General features: G+C 46.5%; 1 protein-coding gene across 3 annotated transcripts in view; it reads right to left on the bottom strand.

Moving 5' to 3' along the window:
- Scaf8 (SR-related CTD associated factor 8) overlaps positions 1–26,708 on the bottom strand; it is a 201,323-nt gene that overhangs the window by 52,046 nt on the left and 122,569 nt on the right. The window contains exon 20 of one of the 3 annotated variants that reach the window (XM_052750918.1): positions 5,714–6,849. The exons of 1 other annotated variant lie outside the window; for it this stretch is intronic. In XM_052750918.1, the coding sequence (XP_052606878.1) occupies positions 6,716–6,849 (134 nt within the window). In that variant the 3' untranslated portion in view covers positions 5,714–6,715. Of the gene's footprint in view, positions 1–5,713; positions 6,850–26,708 lie in introns of those variants that run through there. One more of the 3 variants, XM_052750916.1, reaches the window with a different exon arrangement.

A 26,708-nucleotide genomic window follows, 5' to 3' on the forward strand; every position in this document is an offset into this window, starting at 1 on the left:
TCCAAAGAGTTCATTTCCTCACTGTCTCTGGATTTATCTGCCAAGCGGATCCTGTTGGTCCCACCCTGGGGAAACAGAGCGCACAATAAATAGCATTATCTCTCAATAAAGCTCGAGACAGAGGAGCCATTCAACGGTCCAGGACAAACGAAGGAAGAGTCCCCTGTGAGCCCGGATGTCACCCTTCTGGTTAGAACTTTCATTAATCCGACATCCCTTAATCACCCACCATCATTTCTATATCTTTATTTTACTTTAGGGAGTAAATGACAGCCGTCATTTCCTGAGTGCCCAGCCTGTGCTGACCCCACTGTGTCCTGCATCACACACAACAGATGATATTCTCATTATACGGATCAGAGAGCTGCTGCTGTGACCACCTCCCTCCTGTAGCTCAGGACAGTTAGGTCTCCATGAATAACCCACAGAGGCAGGGGTGGGACCCATGCCCTGACATCAACCCTCCTCTTCCTTCTCATCCCATTTGTACTCAGTAGTGTCTCCATGACAGAATCCATTTGGACCTCTTCTAAGACTCCCGATGTCCAGGGCACACCCTAGGTTGCCCCAAGTTTAATCCCCAGGAGGACCCACAAGGAGAGAACTGCCTTCCACAACTTGTCCTCTGACGTCCACATACCCCACGGCATGTGCACTCCCCATCCTCCTCACACAAAATACATAAACATTGACGACATGGCTAAACTGTGGTGTTATCTCAAAGACCCTCCATTTGAAGAACGTGATGATGGTCCAGTGATGGAGACTAACGTCAGCAGGAATTCGAGTGGGCCTTGAAGGAAATGAACCACCACTGCTGTATTTTGGCTGACGTCCAAAAGTGGGGTAGTTGGCAAATGATTTTGGTTGTAGTCATTCCTATGCTTATTAAGTGACATCTATAGTGTCCACCATCAGGTGGAAGTATTTGAGTTGTCAAAGCAAACCTGTGTCCCTCAAGCCTCACATTCCAGATAGTTGTGACCACGGACGCTGGCCTCTGTCTGGAGGAACTAACGGTGAACGCAACTCATAGCTCGTGGAGCAGCTGCTAACTTTGGTTTTTTTTTTTCTTTTGTATTTAGTAAGCACTTTCTAAGTAAGATTCGTTCGGCCAGTCCTTCTCTGCCCAGTGTCAAATGCAGCAAAGATCTGTTTAAACCCTCCTTGCCTCTGTGCGCCTTGACAAGAGCCCCACATCAGAAAATAGCTGAGCTTTGAGTAACTATGTTCTGTCCCCTGGCTCTCAGTGAAATATCTGTGTTCTACTAAATACATGTGTATATGTAACTATCTATATAATTAAGATTTTAAAAAATATATATTATTTTATGTGTATGGGTGTTTTGACTGTATGTATGTTTGTGCAACACGTACATGTAGCCAGAAGAGGCACTGAGTTTCCAGGAACTGGAGGTACAGATGATTTGTGACCTACCATGTGGGTGCTAAGTATGGAAGCTTGGACTTCTGAAAGAGCAGCCAGTTCTCTGAACAAGTAGGGCATCTCTCCAGCCCCTTTATCTTATTTTTTGAGAGTCTCTAGCCCAGAGTGGGTTCCAACTGGCTGTGCAGCCGAGGATACCCTTGATCTCCTGATTTCCCTGCCTCCACCTCTGAATGCTGGGACCACAGGCTTGTGCCATCACAACTGGTTTACATGGCCCTGGGATTAAATCCAGTTTTGTACATGCCAGGCAAGCACTCCGACAATTACGATACAGTCCCCCACCCCCTCAATATTAATATTCTAATAGGAAAGCTGCTTTCAAAAAAGAGAATACACTTGACTTTAGAGTAGAAATGCTTCTTACATTTTATTTATAATTTCCAAAGGCTGTGAAAGGCGAACTGCATTTTGCATTTTGAACTGTCTACCCTCCTTCTATTTGTGGGTCACACCCGACAGTTCCTACGTTGAGTGACAGGAACATCTACAGGTGGTCAGACTTATAAAGCAAGCATAAAGATTGGTTCAGAAAACCATTTAAGGGCAGCTGGGGACAGATTTGTGGGATTATACATGAGTTTAAGAATAAAGAAAATGTATTGTCATATTTTGCTTTCAAATCATCCCTTCTGTGCCTGAGACCAAAAATTCTTCCAAATTAGGTAATTCTACCTGAATGTCTGTTGCTTTTGGAACCTTGTTATAAGGGTCTCTGTTTGTAGGACACAGAAATCATATGAAAAGTCCTTGGAAACCCTACACTTTAAAAAGAAATGTCTCACTGTTGTTAAGTCAGCTGAACCCTGATGTTTTGGAGTCTAAATAAATGTGTTGCTGGCTAGGAGAGGGCAAAAGCATGTATCAACTATTACATAAGACCTGTTTTAATTTCCCCTATGAAGAAACTACTAATTTGAACCTGCCTCTGTGAGCTGCTTTTACACTCACTTTCTGGTGAACCGCAATACACTCCTGCATTCTAGTGCACGGATCCTAAGTGACACGCTGATCTGCAGCGGGGTTCCATTTGATCTCAGGCATAGTACTGAGCACTTGGTGAATGGTGAAGAAATTGGTGTCTGAAGACATCTGTCCTTGCAACATTCTCCTAAAAGTCCTACCGTGGGAGCAGGCATTGGCGAGCATCAGAGGCCTTTGCTATGGGGAGGCTGAAGAAGCCAGGGCAGGCCTCTGGAACCCTCTGCTGGCTCAACTTCAGGTGTTTTGCTTTTCTATGACCCAAGACTGTGGTCAGTGGCTCTATGCCTCCAACTGCATCCTGTTCATACTAAACACATGTATGTGTACTTACTTCCACATGGACAAAAGGAAACTCCTGTTAACATGGCCAGTGGAGGTGAAGATTACTACCTTTTCCCTAGGCAGTTTTCCCCGACTGTAAACAGAGGCCTTGCAATGGTAAGTGGCGGAGGCCTGACCCATCTGTGACCACTGTGGCTCTTGACCTAGCCTGCTTCACACTGGGAAGTGAGGGGGAAGGGAGTTGTAAATGTGAGTGCAATCCTCTGCAAAGGATCCTTTAAAAATTCAGTTTGGACTTCACACAGTTTTAAAAAATAATCTCTGACTAGTGATCCCTTCTATTCAATGATATCCTCCTCACCTGGGATCAGCAGAGCACCACCGAAGAAGGCATATTCAGGATTTTTTGTTGTTGTTGTTGTTGTTTTGTTTTTCTCTAACTGTGCAAACTGACCGTCTTAGGTATCTGAACGTCTCAATTATGTCTAGAACTGTGGATGCTTTGGTGGTTTAAAATTTGCATGAAGCTTATGGAAGTTGTCCTTAGAAACTATATCAGAGCATAGCCCTCGAAATTGCATAAAAGTCTAGTTAATAAAATGCGTTTTATATTTTTATAGTTCACGGTTTTCACTAAAGCATACTAATAGGCATTTAATCTACTTGTATCCCACTGGCCTGGAAGAAATTAATTGTGACGGCACAAGAATGGGTGCCAACGAGCCCACATTTTGCTCCCTCACAGCTTGTGATTCCAGTCTTTTCTTATGTCCGTGGTTGTGAGCCTAGCATTTCACGGCTGCGCCATCTCTCCAGACCTCTAGTCTTCTTCTCTGTTAGAAACAACATTGTGAGAGAGCCGTGTGCCTCGGAAGAAGTGAGAGTTAAGTCTGACATCTCTCTCACACACTCAAAGGTGCGATGACGGCCTCGAGAGCAGATGTCACGAGACCGGCTGACCGCCGCCACTCTATCATCCTAAGCAGCGCTCCGGGAGAGCTGGCGGTCAAGAAAATGATTGCATTTGGTGCCCCTGTGAGCGTGTGGAGTGCTCCCAGTTTTAACAAACGAATGCAGACGTCACTAGCCATGAGCAGAAGGGGCCTTCGTTCTGTAACATGGGACCTGGCGACTCACTTAATGGCTGAAGGCACAAATGATTTGGCTAATGGTCACCGTCTCTGTGAGCAGTCTCAAACAGAGGGGCTTTTTTGTTTGTTTGTTTTCCCCCATCCTACGAAGAACCGATTAACTACAGAGAAACGGCTTCAGACCACCCATCTCCTCTGAATAAAATCATCAAACAAGAACACAGGTGAGAGAGGCTGGCTCTACATAAAAACCAAGCCACCCACCCCAACGCTGCTGCCCCATAGTTTCAGCACGTCAGTCACTCAACGCTGTTTCAAAAGCCAGAAGACTTGTGAAGTCTCTCCAGAAGGGGGCCTGTGAAAGGCTTCCTTTGCCGCTGACCGTGGGCTAGGGTAGCATATGGGCAATAGCATGGTGATCTCGGAGGGCTGACTGGATCCTGGTGGGAAGCAGGGCTTTCTGAGACCAACCAGCCATGACAGCACCAACCTCTGCCACGAAGAGGGTTGTCCTTGGATGTTCGAAGGACAACTTCTCCCATAGGTGATCCCTCAGTGCACATAACCTTCAGGAAATATCTCCAGCCTAGTGCTGACTGCCTGCGTGCTGGCTTCTGAAGGAATGAGCTCGGTTTTAAGCTCTTTACCACTCTGCTTTGGCCCACCATCCCACCCATGGAAGAAAACTTTCGGGACCTGCTAGGTTTCCCCCAGTTTGAGGATTTTTCAATTGAAGAAGGGCATGATGGTAGGCATCTGTTGCTCCAGCTACCTGACACTCTATAAAGCAGGATTGCACTCAGGAGTTTGTGACCAGCCTGGGAAACAGTAATGTCTAACAAAGAGATGGTCAATTCAGCTTGTGTGCTCAAGCCATAGATTAACCTGGGAGGTTGTTCCTCAGGGGCTGTCCAACATATTGTTTGAGACATGGTCTCTTAGTAGGATTTGGGGCTTACTGACTAGGCCGATCTGGGTGGCCTACAGACACCAGAGAGCCCCCTGTCTCCACCTCCTCAGCACTGGGATACAAACACACATCACCACACCTGGCTTTTTACACGGTGCTGAGTATCAAACTCAGGACCTCATGCTTCTGTGGCAGTCACCTCCCGACCGAGCCATCTCCCCAGCCCCCAAAGTTCCCAAATCATTTGTTCATATAGGCACTAGAAAGGCCTGGTGAACCCAAAATCTGTGTTCTTTCTTTTTTCGGGGCTAAGGATTAGGTACTGGGAGGTAGAAGCTGGGTGGGTGGTACACCTGTCCATTGCAGGATTAATTACAAAGACAGAAAGTGATCATTTCTTATTGCCACAGCAGATTGCGTAAGGGTGCCAAGCAAGATCTACACATTCTTCAGAAGACTGGCATGTTTGGACTTTTTGGAAGCTGTTTTCTTTCTTAACCGCAGTGTGCTGGAATACATAAAATGACACCCCAACATGCTGGGGAGGCAAACAAAGATGTTCTGAAAAGCCCACACCATGTCACTGTAGCAGCCACAGCCTCCTCCAGTCTCCAGCTCATCAAGAGAAACTACATCACAGCCAAGATGTATCATAATCGCGTTATGATTAATTTAATAGAAAATATAAGTAGGAACTCGAGAAAGCCTTGGTACAACCCCCCGGGAATTCGCTTTAATCCATGTTGCAATGCATATTCAAAAAAGACCTTGGCATTCAAAGATCTCTTGGTCTTCCAGGAAAGTAACAGAAGAGTGGTTGTTCCAATTTGGAAACTGTCAGTCACCCAGTGAAAGGGACAGGGGGGTTGGGGCGCGAGGGGAGCTTGAGAGATGAATGCATCTTTGTACATACACTGGTGCAGACAGCATGGGTGCCAGGCAAAGGTAAATCAAGAAATATGTACCAAACAAGGCAAAAGAAAGGACTGGCAGCCAAAAGGAGTTTCAGCTTTTATTATGAATGTCCAAAGTGACAGCATACTGTGGGAGGTGTTAGGTTCTCGTTGATTACATTCCAAGGGACCACAGATAACGAATTCCAAGCACTTTAATTTTTGTTTCTTTTGACAAAACAAACAAAAGAATGGTTAAAAATATTCTTTGGGGTATAAACGATGCTCATATTTGAGTTTTTGAGTCCCCCCTCCCCCAGGTATTGTGTGAACACTGGTGGTTGTGTGAACACAGATCAGGTCTGGACTTCTGCAGCGACCTGCCACCGTCTCTGCCTGAATTAGAAGCTCCTAGGAAATGATTTATGAAGTGTGTTAAATGACCATGCAGTAGGCCTGATCACCACAGTTTCCTTCCTCTCCCACAAGGCTTTTCATCTCCACCTGGGTGCCCGCTGCTTGCAGGACAGACAGGCTAGGGAGGCCGGAGCAAAGGGTTCAGGACAGTGTGATGAACCCTGGATTTTCCCAGAGCTGCATTAAAAAGAATTTTAAAAATGAAAGCTTACAACTTTCAGTGTTTTTGAGTGTCCAAGGAAGTAACTAATGACAACGGATTGAAGCCACGGCCAGGCTTTGTACACGGCTTTACAGTAGTAAGCATCTACTGTGTTCAAGGGGGGGGGGGGAAATCGCTGGTGTAGTAACACTATGGTTCTGGCCATCTGTAGGTCCGGCACAGTATGACTCTCCCTGGGAGGGTTTCCTCACCCTCTGTCCTTCCCATCATGCACTGGGCGATGCTACTGATGGAGTTTGTTGCCACCGAATCCTCAACCGGTTCTGGGCAGTGGGAGTGCGTATCTCTTACGGATGTAATACTGTTCGTCTGAGTGGATCCTCAAAAAGAACGACTATGAACTAGAAACTCATAGAGTTTGTGTCTAGAAATTTATAAAATTAAACCTGCTCCGACAGGTAATACAGGGAGGCATGCTTGCAACCTCTGGATTCAATCGGAAACCACGCCTGAGAGCACAGAGCCTTCTCAACAGGCAACGGCGGGGCTCCTTTTAATGCTTCCGGTGTGATGCCCATTAGAACTTTGAAGCACGTCTGTCTCATTTATTTCTACAAGGCCTGGGACCCGGGAAGCTGCCAGGACTTCATTCATCATCTTGCCTGTTGACAAAAGGAATAATAACGTCATCACTGGTAAATGGAATAACTTTCCTATCTTTTTTCCCCTAAAGAAGGGATAGTGTCCACATAATAGCAAATGCTTCGATGTTTGGTGACTTTTCTGTGCCCAGAACTGCTATTTGTTTTTCCAGTAGAGCAGGGAAACCCAAGTTATGCAGAAATAGTCAGGGGACAGACCTTCACAAAAGTCAGCAGATCTAGGCTCCAATTACACCTCTACCAAGAACTAACACGGTCCCCTGCCATTATTGTGCCCTAATTGCTTTACACACACACTAAAAGTATTTTGGCCAATGATGCCTAAAGTGGTGGCTATCTGAAGCTAACTTTTAATGTGTCCACGTATTCCTGTCTTTTCAGAACCCTACGGAGCACAGCCAGGTCTGGCCATGTCAATCTTTCCCAATGGAGAGGCTTACAACCCTACACATGGGCGCTAGCTTTGCTTTGTGTTGAGAACCAGCTTGATTCAGAGAAACCTCCACATATATGTTAGTATCTGAAGCAAATCAAATCTTCACAAATGATAGTATGGCTAAACCAAATGAGTGCAAATTCTGGACATCTCCCATCCATTTTCATCCCTTTTGCTATGACCTTGCCCCCAAAAAGTAATAAAATAAAATGAAAATTGAATAAAATGCAAGGAACAATGAGAGATGTGGAGATGGTGGGCTAACAGCTTCTACGGTACGGGGCTTGCTTTGAGGGGCCAGCTCCCATGTATGAGCTTGCTGGCTCTTACAGCGGAGAACCCAGCTTCCCCTACAGGCAGCCAGGTTGGGATTGCTCCGGAGACCGGCTCAGCATTAGGTGAAGTGAGCCCTTGACTATGGTAGCAACCAGGCCTTTTCCTTTCCGGGCCAGTTCTCTCTTCTTAGCACTGAATACTGGCAGGTTCCTTACTCAGTACCCGTCTCTTCTGCAAACCTCTGTGAAGAGTGTTAGCTCTGAGAGAGGACAAGCTTACCGAGAATACTCGGAAAGACCGAACTGTCCCCACAAAGAAACGGGTGCCGAGACACACCTTACCCAGCATCCCGCAGAGAAAGGCTAAGCCGGAGCTCCAGGCTTTGCTGCTTTAGTCACATGAGGCCTTGGGAGATTAAACCATCAAAGGACTGAGCGTTTGAGTTGAGTTTGGGTTATAAGTGAGACTCTGTCTCAAGCAAACAAGCAAAAAACAAAACAAACAAACAAAAAAAAACACCAAACCAACCAAACAAACAAACACAACAACAGCAACAACAAAAACCCAAACCAGGAAACCTGACTGCTTCGGAAAGCTTCAGGGATGCAACACATCACTAAGCGTCTTCCAAATGACATAACTAGCTTGGCTCATGTGAAGACGTGAGTTCTCCCACGGCCAGAGGTTACTCTCCGTGTTACCAGAGCGGCTCACGACTGACCCATAATTCCGTAGTAAAGAACCGGGACCAGAACTAGGGAGCATGGGCACAAAGGGCTCGGAGGCACCAGTGGTGACGGGATGACGGGATGTTTTGGAGCCTTCCCCCTAGCCTCAGCCCCCGTGGGCAACGTGTCTGCCTCCGTCGTGTCTTTCACTTAGACAAGCACAGCTACTGTCATCCCGCGGCTGTAAAGGCTGGTGGGGAGGAACGTGCTTCCTACCCAGATGCAGCTCGACGGAAAATGGGTGCCAAGGACCCTGCAGTGCCATCCTGAAGAGCCCCGGAGGGAGATGTATTCATGAACCCTTCCTGTCAGAGGAGCAAACAGGTCGGCTGAGGTTCAGTCACCAAGAGGATACGCCCAGACAGTGTGGGGGACTGGTTCTCAGGCTAAGCATGTCTGGCCGCTTAATTCCATGCCTTTCCTATCAGTCTATTCCCCTGACACCACATGGAAGTGGCTTAGCCACCAGATGCCATGATTTATAGGTGCTGAGGGCCGCAAAGAGGTTCAGCTGCTTCTATACCCATCGCAGCCTCTCGTACTATCCAGCAGTAGGGACAGAGGCCAGATGGCCAAGTCCCTGGGTCAGGATACTGGGCAGAAGAAGACAGAAGAAGAACCAGGCAAAGATGTACCCCACCTTAAGATATGACTCCGGGGGGAGCAAGAGCATGGAGAAACAGAAGTACCTCTCCCACTTATTATGGAGAGGATCCTGTCATCTGGTTGGTTTTTCCCGCTGAACCAATGGCCCTACCTGAAGGCCATATAACCTAGGAGTCATTTCTCAGTAACAGCCATGAAGAGAGAGGGCAACAAGGCACACAGAGAGCCTTTGACCTCTCTGTAACTCATCCCCTCCCAGTACATCTCTCAGCAGAGCTGCCAGTAGCCAGCAGAGGTTCGGACTAGAAAACCCACACCGCCTTTAACTTCTGCTTGGCATCCAAGATGAAGGCGTGTGATGAAGCCAGGGAAACAGAAAATCAGTGCCGGAGCAGCAGTGTGCTCCACTGAAGATCCTGGATGAACACCTGGAGGGCCCCACAAGAAGGTGATGCAGGCACACTTGGCATGCACGTGTTGTTTCCCAAGACGCTCAGACCAATCCCCAGCCAGCCCGTCCTGACATGTGGGGAGAAAGCGACGGAGTTATTCACGGATGCCAGATCCCCATCTGCCCTGGCCAGCTTGATCTGTTTGGTCAGCCCATATGGGCTCAGGATGGCTGGCACGGGGTTGTGATTATCAATCACTGCAGATGCGTTCTAAGAATTCGCTCTGTTTAATTGTTCAGTAGTTTAAAACCTACTTAGAATGCACCGAGCTTCACCCCATCAGACTGGAGCAACAGGAAGCCCTGTCTTTCCAAATACCAAGTACGAGGATGATTAAAATAACAAAGGCATCCATTGCCTAGTGAGGAAGTTGATTCTATGATGGGGAATGCCCAGGGCTCCTCTGTTCAACTGAGGTCACACTATCCACCTGATTTCCACATGTGTATTGTATGTACAGTTACTCAAGAGGAGCCACTGAGGCCAAAGCAGCCGCTCAAATCTACCATAAGAAAAGAGGTTAAATAAGCCCAGACCTTGGGAATCATTTTAACCCAAAGAAAACCGAAGAGCCCAACTTCTTCTTCCCCTGGACACACAAACATTGAGAGACTATGTGATGCCTAAATTCTTGGCGCCATGATGCCCCTTATTCATTTAATTAAAAAAAGAAAAAAAAAAGAACACTCAAATATTACAAATCCTGAAAAGTTAAGCCATTAAGCACAAATGATTTGACTACATAGGCTTTTTGGGGGCTATAATTGTTGACTGAGTTGTTTGCATAAATACTGTAATATTGTGTGCTGCTGGGAAGGAGTTGGGGGTCAGCATTCAGGGCCTGGCAGAGTCCCTCCAGCTATCTCATCCACAGAGAGGTATCTGGGAACATGCACTGTGGACCCAGACACCCAGCAAGCCCTTGGGTAAACTTCTCCGCAGCTGTGAGCACCAAGGGAAGGGTTATGTGGGAAGTGTCCCTCCAAGGGAGACTTGTAGGAGAGCCATTCTTCCTTCTGCTGGTCATGTTCCCAAGCAGCCTTAAGGACAAGAGGCCAGCCAGGAGACTCATGGAGTGGACTTCAAGGCTGAGGCTTTGCATGGCCTCTGTCTAGGATGTGCATCCCCTCCTTTCCCTATTGTGGGAGAACTCAGCTGGCCACCAACACGCCCATTGAGTAGCTGCCTCTGCTATAACACCATCCTCGGGGGCTAATGCTACACAGTCCTCAGGTTCCTGCCTCCAAGGAACCTGTGTATACACAGATACACACACACACACACACACACACACACACACACACACACACACACGCACACACACACACACACACCCCTTTCCTGTTTTCTGGGAACTCCTCTGTGACTGACAGAAATACAAAGGAGAGGGCACACAGCCTCACCCTGTTCAGGACCTGGGCGACAGTGACTGTACTGATAACATGATTCCACACCGTGTCTCCACCCACGAACCAAGCCTCCTCCCTCCTCTCTCACCTCCCAGTGCTCCCTGCTTCTCTCTGGATCATTCTCCTCAAAGGAGGAAATGGTCACACACAGGTTGGTATAAGTACACCAGCACTAAAGGGGAAAAAAAAAATCAACGCTCATCTCTGTGGAAGTGCGGGGAAAAGACCCAGAGTTTCTAAGCACTCCCAGGAGCTCACAGCCTGGCTGAAACACATGCAGTGTGGCACTTCAGCATTCTGATACCCTCCACTCTGGGGTGGAGGCTGGGAGAGAAGACGTAAGCAGAGACAGGAAAGAACAGGCTATCCCAGGCACTGCTCAGGCTATCCCAGGCACTGTTCTGTTACCACACAACAGACTGCTAGGTCTACAAGATGGGACACTGGGCTGCAGCCCCTGTGAGAGCAAAGCCCAGGCATGAACTCACTTTCCTTAGGTCTTGGGGCTCAGTGGACACTCAATGAAGGACAAATGCAGGGCTCAATGGATAATACTGGCCACCCAGAAAGACTAAAGGCTACCTGCTAACTACTGCTTGAAACGCTGGCCTCCCTTCCATGGGCAGCAGAGGCATCCCGCATGCTGGGCAAAGCTGGGCTGGGAGCTGGGGCTGAGTAGTAATGCATTTGACCTGCAGAAGCTTCTGATAATTCTCCTCTGGATACAGGTTTAAAAGCTTACCCCTCTATTCCAAGCCAGAGGGAAAACAGCTAATACTTTTTCAAAAGAACAGAATCTATCAACTAAAAAAGTTCTAAAGATATTAAAAGTTACCTTTAAAAGATGTAGTGTTATAGGCCTACCATCTTTACGCATAATGAATACTCTGAAAAGCAGGGTAACAATAAAGCCTTATTTTTAGGGTACTGGAAGGAGCCAGTATTTTTTTTTAAATCCTCCTGTAAATATTCTCTCTCTCTCTCTCTCTCTCTCTCTCTCTCTCTCTCTCAAGGAAAAGGAGCCCTTTGAAAAGTGAACAGTCCCTCCAGGCTTCAGAGTTTCCTATACATCCAGTCTCCAAGAAGCAAACTCAATCTGGTTCCTCAGCTGTCCTCAACAGCTTAGCTGCTGAGCCGACATGGCCGTTCACTTGCACAGATGCTATTCTTGTTAATGGCTGCAGAAACTCATTTGCAAACCGAATTAGTGACAGTGAATTGATAGGACTTAGTCTAGGAAATGACAAGCTACTCACTTTCCTTGAATGCCCAGGAGAAAAGGGATCCTGGAAAGACTCAAGACCGAAACAGCCACCCATGGCTCTGCGAAACCTCCATCTCTGGGTACCAAAGAAATGGTACCGTGCGGACCCAGACTGGGTGCCTACAGTAACCAGGCTAGCCTCCAACCAGGCTGCCCCGCTCATAGGCTCATCTCAGCATCAGGTCTCTTTTCTGCACGCATGTGTGCTTTCTCTCTTACCCAGGAGCATTTGAAAGTGTGAACAGGCTGTTTTCAAAGTACTAATAGGAAGGTAGGCGAGTGAAATTTAAGAAGCATCTGCTCCCGTGTTTACAGAGGCCCATTAGTAAATGCTTCCCTGCCTGGCTAGATGGAGGATCTGGGGTCCACATCACAAAGTAGTGAAGAGTTGCTGAATCCAACAATTAGGATTATAGTTACTTAAAAACACAAAGGGGGGGGGAGTGAGACACTCCCCAAAGGCAATTGCCATCTGTGATAACCCGCACAGCTACAGAGTCTGTGGTTTATTAGTGTCACCCTGGTGCCAGCAAAATCTGACATGTTTGAATAGTGTAACAGGCTGGTCAAGGCACCTGCCGCCAAGTCCGATGATCTAAGTTCAATACCCAGGACCCCAGATGATGGAAGGAGAATTGACGCCCGCCTGCATGCAGACTGTCTTCTGATCTCCACACGATATGGCATGTGTGCGCCCACATTCACACATATATCCATCACATACACAAGACAATAACAAAATCAAACATTTAAAACAGAATAAGAGTTTTGGGAAAGGCATGGTGCCTTATTTTAACAGGCTCACGAAGAATTCCAGACCTAGTCCGAATGAATGAACCGCTAAGAGATCTTCTCTTTCTACAACACAGTACAGTCTCAGGAACACCTGTCCCCAGCAAACCCGAAAGCACAGGCTGGGAAGGAAAAATGACTGGTTGTGGTTTGTTGCTGTTGTCTTTAAAAACGGGTAGTTTCCAGAATCAAATTCCTCAGAAACGTTAGCCATGATTGGGGATAGGGAAGTGAACCTCTTTGCAGTATTTGTGGGAGCTGAAGCCTGCTGCATCTGTCCCCCACTAAGAAACCCCTCACTTGGAGTTGGAGCAGAGAACCTTCTAGAACACACCTATGATAATTCCTTGGACACAGCACCTGCATTCCACCCAGCTGTCCAAGGCCCTGAACAAAGCTCAGAAGACTTCAGATTTGTGGGAGGGGCATATGATGGACATTAACAGATGTCAAGTGGCAAATACCAGGATATTACAACATCGTCCTCCCACTAAGACAGGCAATGAGGAATAAGAAAAGCAAGTGTTTGCATAGATGATAACAGTCAACAGGCCTACTCACCCAGCTGAGCAGCAGTATACTACCACCCACCCGCCCTGCCGTCCATACTGTCCTCATTTGTGCCTCAGCAACATTATACATGATTATGTGCCATGAGGCGGCTTAGGATAGCTGGAGCCATAAATGACACAGGCAGTGATGCATGGCATCCAAGCATCAGTTTGCAGTGAGCTCCTGGTTTTAAAACTGGGAGAGTTCGAGGTGTTAGATGTATGTGACTGGGGAGGAGGTGGGTATGCCTAGGCCCCAAGGATAACCTGTACCCTCTGGATCCACAGCCTTCAAGGTAGAGTTTTGGAAGCCTCCGGTCTGACATTATACAAGCTATTGGATTCTAAGCACATCAGGAAAACCATTATCAGTGAATCTGTTCAAAGTGGGAACCAATGTAAGTGTAACCCATCTCTGGGTTACACAAACCCACGTCAGAAAAGCTGGGCATCGTGGCGAATGCCTGTGACGTCTGTCAGTGCTGGGGAGGTGAGGACATGTAGCTCTCTGATGCTCCCTGGCTAGCCTGGTCTCCTTTGTGAGTTCTAGGCAAAGAGAGCACCGTGTCTCAAAAAAAAGCCCAAGAGGCCGATGGCGTGAGGAACAACACCTACTTAACTTCTGGCTTCCACATCTGGGCATACACTTGCATGCCCACATCCATCCACATTCATGAAGCCCCAGAGATTCTTCACAGGAAGACCTGGTTTCTTGTGAACTCAGAGGACATTTTCTCACACGGGTCCTTCATTACAACCTTTTCTTCTGTGTGGGATTGGACCCTTGTCAACACTCAGCATCAGACTCAGGGAGGTCAGAAAGTCTCCCTGGGGATGAATCCGTTGCTGAAGTCACAAGGTGTATTGTTGGGAAGTTTGATCCACCCCACAAATGAGAATCCAACATCCAAGTTAAAAGATGTCAGCAAACAACTCTTTTTTCTCTTCAGGCTTTTCCCTTTCTCGCTCATTTTGGTCAATTACATGCACACTGAGAAAGAAACAGCCACAAAAGGCTCAAGACTTAGATGGTGTGTGTGTGTGTATGTGTATATATGTGTGTACATACATACATACATACATACACACACACATCATCATCATCTGTCACTTATATGCAGATCCTTGTGACTCAATGAAAGAGTGACTTGACACCTTAACGCTATCATGACAGAGGATTTCGGGGCAAGTGAAGTTGATCATAATTCAGGACAGGGTGGGGTGTTCTTGGTTTAAGTGCCTTGGCTTGGAGACAGGACAGAGAAGAAAACAAAATCCCAGCAGGTCTCAGGACGACTTGATTGTACATTGTGCACCCTTTGTTAAGAGTTTTTCAGGGCCAGAAGATTATGTTTTGAGACCCAGTCGATTTACAAGCTTACAAAAGAAAAAATTCCCGTCTTTCTTTTTATGTCTTCGAAAGAAACGGTTCCTTCCTCCTCCTGCCACATGGCACTGGACCATCCAAGGCCCCTGAGTCCTGAGTCTTCCCCATTAATTTCAAAGAAAACATTTCCTGTTCTTCTGATGTTCCTTTTAACCATCTACTCTTTCCTTACATAAGTGGGGGATGTGTGAACCTTGATTAAGGCTGGTTGGTAGACCTGTAGGGAGGAGGGGAGGAAAACTCTGAGCTGTTTGGTGTGAGCTGGATCCAGACTGCAGCAGGCACTCAGTCACAGCCCTTCTCCACCCCTTAGGCAGCCTTCACTGACCCCATCCCAGGAAAACACGTCTGTGGATTCCTCATCTTCCTGGTTTATACTGTGGGCAGCAGGTGGAGCGAAACTTTTCTGTGACATTTCAACAAGGAGTTGTTCATCCCCCAAAGGGACTCTGGGGGTGATAAGTCACAGATGGGACCAGTCTTCTGAGTGGGAAGAAACTTCTGCCAGGATATAGCATGAGCCGGACCCAACAAAGAGCTTCTTTGCATCCATGAACCACTGCTGGTCTGAGCTGCCAAAGAAGCTTAACTCAGGAAATCAGCTCAAATGTGTCTCGCTGCCACCCCCCCCCCCCCCAAAAAAAAATGGTGTCAAAACTTTTGGCTCTTTCTCTCTTTGGAACTGTGACAAGCTAGATTTAGCCCCGTTTATGGAGCTCATTCTTTGGAATTCTTCCCAGGATGCATAACAGAGTGCTTTGGGGAGCGTGCCCACAATCTGTGTGGTAGCTGGACTTACACAGACACCCAGCAGGGACTCAAGGGACAGTGCCTGGGGCGGGTCAAAGGGAAGAAGTGACCAGTCATTAGCAGTAACAGGAGTAGCTACAGAGTCTCGGGGACAGGAAGGCCAGCCTTCACCTGCCACATTTTGATTTGTACTATACAGACAGTTCTTGAGTGGCACCGGAGGACTCCAATAAACACTGTCTACTGGCTCGTTTCTTATTCGAAGGAGAGCAATGAAAGCAGAGATACAGTTTAGCTTTGACCGTATGTTAAGAGTCTCTTAAAAAAAAAATCCTCAGCCATATTTCAAAGTAATAATTTTCAAATTATCCCTGTGAATTCTGGCATATTTTCTACTTGGGGTTTATTCCAATTGTGCTGCAGGCTTCTAACATCGCTGGTATTTCTTAATCTGCATAGGCAGTTTGCACAATTAAAAAACAAGGAAAAGCCGTGACTGTTAATTGTAAAGAGCCATGCCCGCTGCTCACCTACCTGGGTTAGCGCTTTGTATTTTCAACAAGCGTTCACTACAGCTACTTAAAAGGCCAAGCTTGGACTCACTTTGCCTTTATTTGTTACACTGTAACTGTAAATGTGTGCTAACAACACACACATTTCAAGCTGTTTTCACAGTAGCCAGGCAGGCAGTCTTGACCCGGCCAACTCTCTTTACAAAGGTCCCTTTGGGAGCCAGAAGTATCTCTTTTTTTTTTCTCTTGCCAATAAAACATCCCATATTTCAAGTAAAACATCCCCTCACTCACCCCATCCTCATTTCCAATTTCTAAATTCTAAGCCACGCATGTCCAACCTCAAGGTGACTCTGCCCTGTGAGTTATCCACTAGCTGGGAGGGTTCTCATGTCATTTGTTAAGGTCAGTTTCGATAATCACGTCTAGATCTGCACATCTATTTTCCACAGTGACTCTGAAAGGGCTCTCTAGCGGTCTTTCCCATACTCGGCATGTTTTCTTGACTGTAGACAAAGTGGGCCTAAGAGGTGTATGCATCAGTCCTAGAGGGGTTCTGGACGAGGCTTGGTTCCAGTCAGCAGTACTATACGCAGGGACAAGGCTGATGGACATTTTCTTTTAAGAAAACTGTAGAGCATGCTCAAACTCCTAACCTAAATCCAGTTGCTATAATACCAGGGGATGTCATCAAATTCACCAACTAGAAATTCATGGTTAATCAATTTTAGCATGAGTTTATGCCAAATATTACATGGGATATGCTTATACCAAAAATTCTTTTTATCTCAAGCTTACAGTCCACTGGATCTCCTGTGTTTTCTCTCCCCTCCTACCCGAGGTGGTATTACAGGGTGCGTGCATCTCCACAGCAAGCCGCAGGCCCCTCCAGAAGCTATTCTATGTTTCTATCTAAATCTCTTATCCCTCAATCCTCAATAGTACCCCGGGGTGGGGGGAAAGGTGGGGGTGGGGGGATGCTTGTTTTAGAGAATGCGGGCTCTGGCACAGGCTCTTCTCCCCACAGCAACCTATTTTGGGTAAGAAGGACATGCCCACAGTGAGTACAGCCTGCCTCACCTGGACAGGTGCCTGGGAATATGTTGGCAACCGAGTTCCCATGGCTTTTGTCGCTCCCCCAAGCCCCCATTCAAAGGGACGAGAGCAAAGGTGATCACAGGTTCTGCATGGGGAGTTATCAGCCAGTGCCAGGAACCTTGGCATCAGTTACCTTAGTTTAGTGACACGCGCCTTTGGCTTGCACTCAAAGTCCTATGGAAGGGCTTTTATGTTTCTAATAAACAACTTAAAATCTCAGATAGAGCCAGTTGCCCATCTTTACTAACCCCATCTAATTGCAAAAGTAACAAATTTAGCAAATTCTCTGCGATTCACAGGCTCAGTTCTCCTGGGGCCAGGAGGGGAGATATGCAAATGACCCCCAAGCTAGTAGGGGAGATATGCAAATGAGGTTTCCTGTGGCCAGTAGGGGAGATATGCAAATCAGGCCTTAGAGCTTCAGCCAGTGACCTCTCATCCGGCCCTTTCATCTCCATCAAGTTCCTCCCCCAGGGGCTGCTGCCCGGTGTTGAATCCACACTGGAAGTGGCTGAGCTTGCCACAGGGGCACGGAGCTGGAAGTTTCCGTCATTTTCCAAGACCAGAACAGTGCTGATGGAGAAGTCCCTCTTTAGCATCTTAACTTCTTCAGGTCCTTGGACTCACACTGCAGCCCTGACTTAGCACTGTTTAACCCTAGACTCCAGACCCCTGTGCCCGCTCATCTCAGGCCTGCTGTCTGCCCAGCTCTCTGCAGTCTTGTATGGTTCCGACATTCATCCTGGACTGTGGAGTCTCTTGTGCGCATGTCAGATTTAGCTCCTCCAGGCCCCGCCTGTGCCTTGGCATCATGTGTCACTGCCTTTCACTAGCGGGGTCGGTCATTCTACTGACTTTACCCATGTGTCTGCTTCTCTCTAGGAAATCTCCGTCCACCACGTTTATCTCTGAACCCCTGAAACGCTCCCAGAAGGAAAGTACAGCCAGACACAGCGTCGTGGCAACAGCTCCCCTTTTACTCCCCCTTCTGCCTTTCCTCTCAGCATCATGGACTGCTGGCACCCGTTTTTTTGTTTTTTTGGTTTTTTTTTTTTTTGCAGAGGGATGCAGCCCATGACTTGAGGTGACTGCCGGGAGGGAAAACCAGAAGGAAGGAAGGGCCGGCCGGCTCTGGAGCCTCCAGCGCCTGTGAGCTCTGTCGGCCCCTCTTGCAAAGACGCTCCTTCTGGCTAGTTCTGTGTCAGGCAAAGAGAATTCTATAGTTTTAGGAATGAAAAATGTCCAGATTGGGGGTTGTAGGGGGTTTGATCCTGTCTATCCTTACCCTACCCTACCGTACAATTCCCTACACTGTGCACTTCTGCATGATTTTTAAGTAGGCTACCAGAACACGCACAGCCCCGGACCAGACTCCCTTGCACGGGATGGAGAAGGCCTCTGCTTTGACACTTAGCAAAAAGTGTTTTGAAAACTACAAAGATTTACAAAATAGAGATGTCTCTTGACTGGAATTTTGTTATAAGAGCAGGAGAGAGACCTAGCAGAGTGAACTGTGTTGGACATGTACTTGTGTGAGGAGGAGGTGAGGGGCTTTCATTCCCACTAACCCACCTCCTCACCACCCAGACCACAGAGCCCATGGTGACTGCCATTTTGAAAAAGACGTAGTTTTTGAATGGACTGGCCAGTGTGTCCCAGACTGAAGACAGAAAGGCCCTGCTCGTTGAAGCCCTCAGGGGAGCAACCATGCTGAATGCCTGTAAAACTGTGGAGAGATCCGGACTCTGTGCCTCGGAAAATATATCACTTAACTAACGTGAGAATTTGTAGTTTCCTAAATATATTATAACAACATATACTAGATATGCATGCTGAAAAAAATGCCACACACATAATGCTGGAAGTGTGGTTTTAAGGGAATACTGAGTAATATCCACAGGTATCCTGAGTTCCCTTCCTGCCTACAGTTACTTAATAAGAGTCTGAAGGCCACTGGAACTCTATTTTTAAAATGCTGCATTTGATCCACATGGTTTCTGGAAAAACTACCCAGTCAATAAAAACTGCTTAATTCTGGCCAAGGTGAGTCTCTTAGAAACCAGACATGTATTTGGGATATGACATAAACAGGAACACTTTGTGTGAACCGAGCAGTAAAGCGGACTTCAATGTGGAGTTCATACTTTAAAAAGTTCTAGAGATCAATGACTTGGCAGCTGGCTGAAAAGATTCCATGCCTTAACAATCTGGAGGCTGCGTCTGTCAGCAGTTTTGAGTTTCTACCATGGACTGCCAGTTTGGTACTAGCAAGCTGTCTTCCAATTAATGTTCCAGAAAACATTTATTTCAAGATTTGTAGAAGGAGAGCCAAGTTTTCTGGGATTCATCTATGTGAAACGCCATCATTATTTTTGCCTTTTGTGCATCTTCCGTGTCCAGGGTTAATAAGCAATGTGTCTTAAAGATGTTCTGCTTGCTTTTCTAAAGAGGAGCCTGACTTCAGAACCTTTAAGGGATGTTCAATCTTGCATAAGATATTTAAAGCCAAGCTGGAGAGATGGCTGTGCAGGCAGAGGGGCTGGCTGAACCGGCTTGGAGGTCTGAGCCTGATTCCCGGAACCCAAGAAAAAGCACAAGGAGAGAACTGACTCCACAAAGCTGTAATCTGACCTTCATAGACGCACACACCACCACCACCACCACCACCACCACCACCACCACCACCACCACCACCACCACCACCACCATCAATAAAAATATTTTAGATGTTTAAAATTACTATCACGATGTATACAATATTCCCCTTCTCAAATCTGAAGTCTCTGGTCTTCTGCCTTAGAAAACTGTGACTCAAAGACCCCTCCCCTAAGAGGTCGGTTTAGTCCCCTCGCCTCCTCCCCTCACAGCAAGCCCTCTGTGCAGCCCCATCCCTAGTCTTCAAAGGTCAGTAGAGCATCCTTCCTGGTGAAGCTTTGGGACAGGACCCTCTTTTCAGCCCACGGTGGCACACACAGCAGTGCCCATGGTTTCCACGCCCCCCCCCCCCATGTCTGCCACTGATGGTCCTTCGTGTCTCTCCAGCACCTGGAAGTGCCGGGCCACTCGACTATCTGTTGAGTGAACACATAACTAATGACACCTTAGCCAACCTGCTGACCAGCACGTGCTCAATCTTCATATTCAAACAATGAGTGAGTGAAACAAATCCTGAAATTTTACAGTCAGGTACTGATTTCATTTGAAACCGGAAAAATGGTTCCAGGTCTGATACTCCACACTTTCGCCACCTCTTAGGTTTTTGGTTTACAGATCATCACCTGTAAGCTTTACAGACATGGGAATCAAGATCACCTGTCAACTGCAAATCAAAGGAGCACCCTGTACGGGCATTCGGAGCACGGCACTCCATCTACTGCTCCAAGGCCGACAGGAAGCTCCCTTACCTTCCTTGGGTAAGAAAGGGAAGACCTGGCAGAGAGGTAGGCAATACGTAGGTATGTGAGAACCTGCTGTTACTGGAACACTCCAGGAGGAGTCAAAAAGAGAAACTAAGGATCACAGGAATGCCCTGACCTGGCTTTTTGATCTGCTGATGGAGGCAAGTCCTCACACAGGCCACCACGTGTTAGCACAGAGCTGTGGGAGCCGTGGGTGGCAGGCAGAGAGCTGGTCATTAGCTCTCTGGGACTGTCAGTGGTCCTGTTCGTGGCTCCCAGCTATGAACTGTTGCTGCACAGAGGCTGTAGTGCAGAACCACAGGAACTTCTGGGGGTTTTGCCTGTGCTGAGTCAATCATCATCAGGACCGAATGGACACGGCATCCTTTTTGCTTCCTTCTGAGCCTCAGGTTTGGAGGCATGTGCTTTTGGAGACTTGATGAGAACAAGCGTCTACACTTTCATGCCTGAGCTACGTGGTTAGTGTGTGGAACCTTTCTGCCACAGGAAGACTATTCTAGAACCACTTCAGGCTGCCCTGGGAGAACACTCTTGAATTCTGCTGCCAAAATACTCTGCTGACGAGACAAAGCACCAGCCATACAGCTGACAACACTGGCTAGACCCACACCTTGGGGAGCCCACGCAAGTGATGGGGACTGGCTGTTACAGCATACATGCTATGGCTCTCTGCAAAAACAGGTTTCCTTTGTCTTCCCATGTTTGTGAGACATTAAAGCATGCGGTACATGAGACCCAGGCCCGAGTGCAATGGTGACCCAAGGCAGGTGGAGGGACAGAACCTGACACCCAGTCTGACAGGAAACATTGTCAACTTGGCAGGATTTAGAATCACCTTCGAGACGAGCTTCGGTCTTGATTAGGTCACCCTTACTAATGGACGGCACTATTCTTCCGGCTTAGTCCTTGGTGCCATGGGACCAGCTGCCTCTAGCTTCTGTCCCCATGACTTCCCTGCCATGTTGGACTTCCCCTGGAGCTGTGAGCCAAAAGAAACCCTCTCTTCCTTCAGCTGCCTTGGTCAGTCGGATGTTTGCAGTAATAGGGAAAGTAATGGCTACAGCCAACTTTCAATGCTCTTTGCCCTCTGTCCTACAACCTTTGAACCCAAACTGTGGATATGGTATCTGGTACAGAAGAAAGCTCCCTCCATACCTCTGTCTGTCAGGAAAGAGATGAAATGATACGGTATGACCTTGACAAAGAGGGCTCACAATAAATGCTGTCAATTGGGACACAGACAGGATAGCAAGACGCTGCCCAACCTTGGCTCCCTCCTCTGACAGATTATAAAGCTAATGATGCCACTACTATTCAACACACCCATACCCTCTGCCCCGTGCACACTCCAGGCCATGCACACGCCAAATGCTTACTAGTTTTTGTTCTGTGGCATGCTCAGAATCTCTAAACAAGTGTTTCCAAGCCCCTCCCCCACCAACCCATGTGTCCTCATTCACACTAGGAAGTGAGATGCTGTCCCTTCCTGTTATTCTCTCCCTCCTCGAATGCCTCTTGGTCTGCCACTCACCGTCACCTCCACCTGTATTTGCTCCACTAGCTCTGGTTCTATATTCTACAAGAAACATGCAAAACCTTCCACTTAAGGGAGACCTCCCACCACAAACACAAGCACCACCATATTGCCGGAGTTTTCCTTTCTACAGCCAACTGGCTCTTCTGGTAAAGAAAGGGAGAGGGACATGACCAAGTGATCACCAAAAGACCCATAAACACAGACACCTAAACTTCAAAGTCTATAAACAGTGCTTATAGGGTTTGCAGACTTTTATCTGAGATTAGTGAAGCATGGTCATCTTCAATAAAATTTCCTTGGGGAGATAGAAGAAGTGTTCAGACCTTTCCAGATAAGTAAGTGGCTTTTTACAAGTGTCCTCAGTGCTAAAAGATTGCTCCACAAGAAAATGGGTGGTTTCTAACAGCTGGCTTCCTGGTGTCAGCAACTGAACTTTGGAAACAGGTCAGAACATAATGGACTCATTTCCATTCTTGCAGAACCATCAAGTCCAGCACATACACAATGCCTTCTGCTTGTTCTTTAGATGGGTGTACAACACACACACACACATACACACACACACACACACACACACACACACACACACACACACACACACAGTGATAAATTTAAAAAAAATGGCATAACTACTTAATGACCATGTCTAGCTCTCTGTGAAGACCCAAGTGGGCAAAAGACTGCTTGAGTCTAGAAAACTGAAGATCAGAGTGACCTTGTCAAGAAAACTAACTATTGCATACTTCCCTTTTCAAAGCAGAAAAACCAATCCCTTTTCTTTAATAGGTAAACTGAACATTTCCCCATCACCCATTCATCTCTCCTGGATCTCCCCTGACTCTACCACCAGAGACAAAGACCCTGACATCTACCAGCATCACCATGACCCTGTGCTCTCACAGTTAGGGCCAGTTAGTACATGGGCAAGGGCTGTGGACAGCCTCGGGAGCACACTATGGAAGGGCCTGGAGGGGAGGTTATGCTCACCACCTATACGACCCTTCAGGACAGCATCTACATGAGAAACTGTCACCAGTTCTCAGAGCATTGTGTAGGATTTGATGGTGCACTAGCTCACGCCACCACCAGGAGTCCTAGGAGGAATATTCTGATACTGGCCTTGTTGCATGGTCGGGGGAGGGCAGACTTAGATAACGGAGTCATTTCCGGAATCCTCAATGCAGTGACATGGCAGAAGTTACCTTTGAGTTGGAAGACATGGTACTGCCTGTTTCATATCAAACGGTCTAGGTTTTAGAAAAAATAGATTTGCTACTGTTTCGATCCAACAACAAAAGTCAACTTCCTTAATTATGTTGCAAGAATTTCAGTGTTTTCAAATGAAGAGACAATTAAGCAGAACACAGTTTGGAAAAACAGTTGGTATTGAGAGAGAAGTACTTCATGTCCACCACCACCATGCAGTGGAACCACAGCCCCAGTCCTTGGGTTGCTAAAAGTAGAAAAGGCAACCCTTGTAACTCAATCAGAAAAAAAAAAAAAAAAAAAGGCTCCAGGGGCTCGAAGGACTCCCTGACTGATTCAGTTATAAAAACTAACATGGGGGCTCAGTGGGGAAGGCGAGCGTGCAGACCCGAGTCTGGACCCCCTATGTAAAAACCTGGCATGGTGGCACATGAGTCATGGTGGCACATGCGTCTCTATCCTCAGTGCTATGGGAGGAGAAAGGCAGATCCCAGAGGCTTGCTGTCCAGCCAGCCTAGTCAAAACTGTGAGCTGCAAGTTCAGAGAGAGACCCTGCCTCAGAAAAGGGCAAGGTGAAGCCGTGAGGAAAACATCCCGGTGCCAACCGCTGACCTCCGCACACTCCCATACAGGCAAGCGTGTGCACACACAACAGCTATCTGACTTGGAATGGAACAGGTTAAGTTGTCTACAACTAACACGAAATCTCAGTTACCTGCAATGTGGAGAAAGGGAGCAGCGCACACAGATTTTCAGAACCACAACTGCACTTGATATATAAATCCAAGCCAGGCATGGTGGCACACCGCTTTGATCCCAGCACTCAGGAAGCAGAGGCAGGTGGATCTCTGAGTGTGAAGGCAGACTGGTCTACAGAGTGTGTTCCAGGGCACAGAAAAACTTTATCTCAAGAAACAAACCATATATATATATATATAATGCATACACAGATTATACATACATGTATATGTATAAAATTTGACCTAATTATTCAGACAACTACACAAGAGGCCGGTGGGTTGACCTAGTCTTTATTTGCTCAGGCTTTTTGTATGGGCATGCTCATTTTAAGCAATGTGATTTTCACCTATATATTTTGGGCAGTAAATAAACAAGATCTTTCATTTAGAGGAATTTTGAGGGTCAGTTAATGTGACAATGCCACCACAGAGACCCTGTTCTATTCCAGGTCTTCTATACAGATGCTAAATTCAGAAGAGCAGCAAATGCTAAGGCTCCACCACAGGAGTGCTGAAAGACAGCATGTTGACTGGAGGGAGCACAAGGTAGAGAATAAAACATCAAGAGTATTCTCCCCATGTAACTACTCGTTCTCACTAACTGGGCAAGAGTCCTGAGTTAGAACCTCAAGATTAAAAAACAACAGCAACAGGGGGCTGCAGAGATGGCTTTGTGGTTAAAAGCACTGACTGCTCTTCCAGAGGTCCTGAGTTCAATTCCCAGCATCCACATGGTGGCTCACAACCATCCATAATGAGATCTGGTGCCCTCTTCTGGCCTGCAAGGACACATGTAGACAGAACACTGTATAATAAATAAATAAATAAATAAATAAATAAATAAATAAATAAATAGATAGATAGATAAATAAATAAATCTAAAACAACAACAAACAACAAAAACTACAATATACAAGAATAAAAATGCTGTAATAAAATTTATTATTTTGTTTGCTAGTTAATTACTACTTGAAAAACAGAGGCAAAAAAAGACAACAGAACACTTAAGTTTTTTTCTTTCATAAAAAAGGATGAAAACACTGAACAGGGGCAGGGGAAGTGGCTCAGTTTGTAGAGTGCTTACTCAGAATGCATGATGCCTCAGGTTCGATCCCCAACGCCACATGATTCAGGCCAGGCAGGGGAGCAGATACCCCTAACTCCAGCATTTGGGAGGCAGAGACAGATGGATCAGACAATCAAGGCTATCCCCAGCTATACTGCAAGTCTGAGGACAGCCTGGGCTACATGATCCTGTCTCAACGAAATACTAGACTGAATAGGAACATACTTTCCCAACATGATTTCCTATTGATAGCCCATTCTTCAGCCACTTTTCTCCCCTGTAGGTATAACTTTTATCTCAGGAGAATTCTAGAAAATCCACCACATCTCAGAATTCTTATTCTTTTTCATACCCATTTGAATGATAAAAGTGGGATGTTTTTTCGTTATTGGAAAGAATATTATACTGGAGTGGGAAAACTTTACCAAGATAAATTTATCCCAAAGTTTCATTATTTCATCACTGGACACAGGATGAAAAGCCTATGTGACAAGACAAGGTGTGTGAGCTGACAGGGCACGTGGTGACAAGTGGTGACAGCACCCGGAAGTAAGTTTGAATTAAGAGAAAATATTCACTACTAGGAAGCTCTGGCTTTGGAAGAATTTGTCATTATTTTGTATAAAACTACCTAGAGAATTCTATCATATTTGTTTGGGGAAGAACAGAATGGGAAAAGTTGGATAAATCATACTTTTATGACATATGCATATACAATGAACACCAAGTGAGCGTGTGGTACCCTTCACACACGAATACGACATCAGTAATCTCCACGGGGCTCTCAGTTTCACAGGTGTACAGGAACAGTTAAATGAATACACATATATGCATTTTTTTCCCCTGGAGCTGAGGACCGAACCCAGGGCCTTGCGCTTGCTAGGCAAGTGCTCTACCACTGAGCTAAATCCCCAACCCCCATATATTCATTTTAAGATAAATATTTTACAACTAATTTTGCTAATTACTTCTAAAAGTGCTGTCTATCTTGGTTGACTGAAATATTTTAGAATTTAAATTTTCCTATTCCAGGGCCATTAACAATAAAGGAGACCTGTAAGATGAGATGGGGGAGGGGGTTTTCCATTTCTCTGTTGAAATGTGAACAGCTCAAACTTGATTTCAATTCAGCAAATGCTCAGAGACACAGTCCTGCCCTGGCAATCTGGGCACTGGACAGATGGCTCAGTGGTGAAGAACACTGACTGCTCTTCCAGAGGACTGGGGTTCAGTTCCTAGCACCCACACGGCAGCTGACAACCATACGTCACTCCAGTTCCAGAGGATCCAACGCTCTCCTCTGGCCTCCATGGGTAGGAGACACACGTGTGGTGCAGATATACACTCAGGCAAAACACTCATACACATTAAAAAAAATATATAAAGAAAGAAATGAAAATTAGTGCATGAGATCAATAACTGAAGCAGGAAAAGTCAGCCCCATAGCTCCTCGGATGATAAGGGATGAGATCCTCCCCCTTATCATCTTGGCTATAGGCTACTATTACTGTTTACATAGTTCCATGGAGGAATGCATACGAATTCTGTAATGCTGGGATCAAATGTGTAAGTTAATTTTTTAAACTAGATCTCATCAATTTGAGTAACTGAGATGGCTAGCTATTTTGGG

Source organism: Peromyscus californicus, unplaced genomic scaffold (assembly GCF_007827085.1).
Source record: "Peromyscus californicus insignis strain IS unplaced genomic scaffold, ASM782708v3 Scaffold_22__1_contigs__length_63687245, whole genome shotgun sequence".
Taxonomy (NCBI): Eukaryota; Metazoa; Chordata; class Mammalia; order Rodentia; family Cricetidae; genus Peromyscus; species Peromyscus californicus.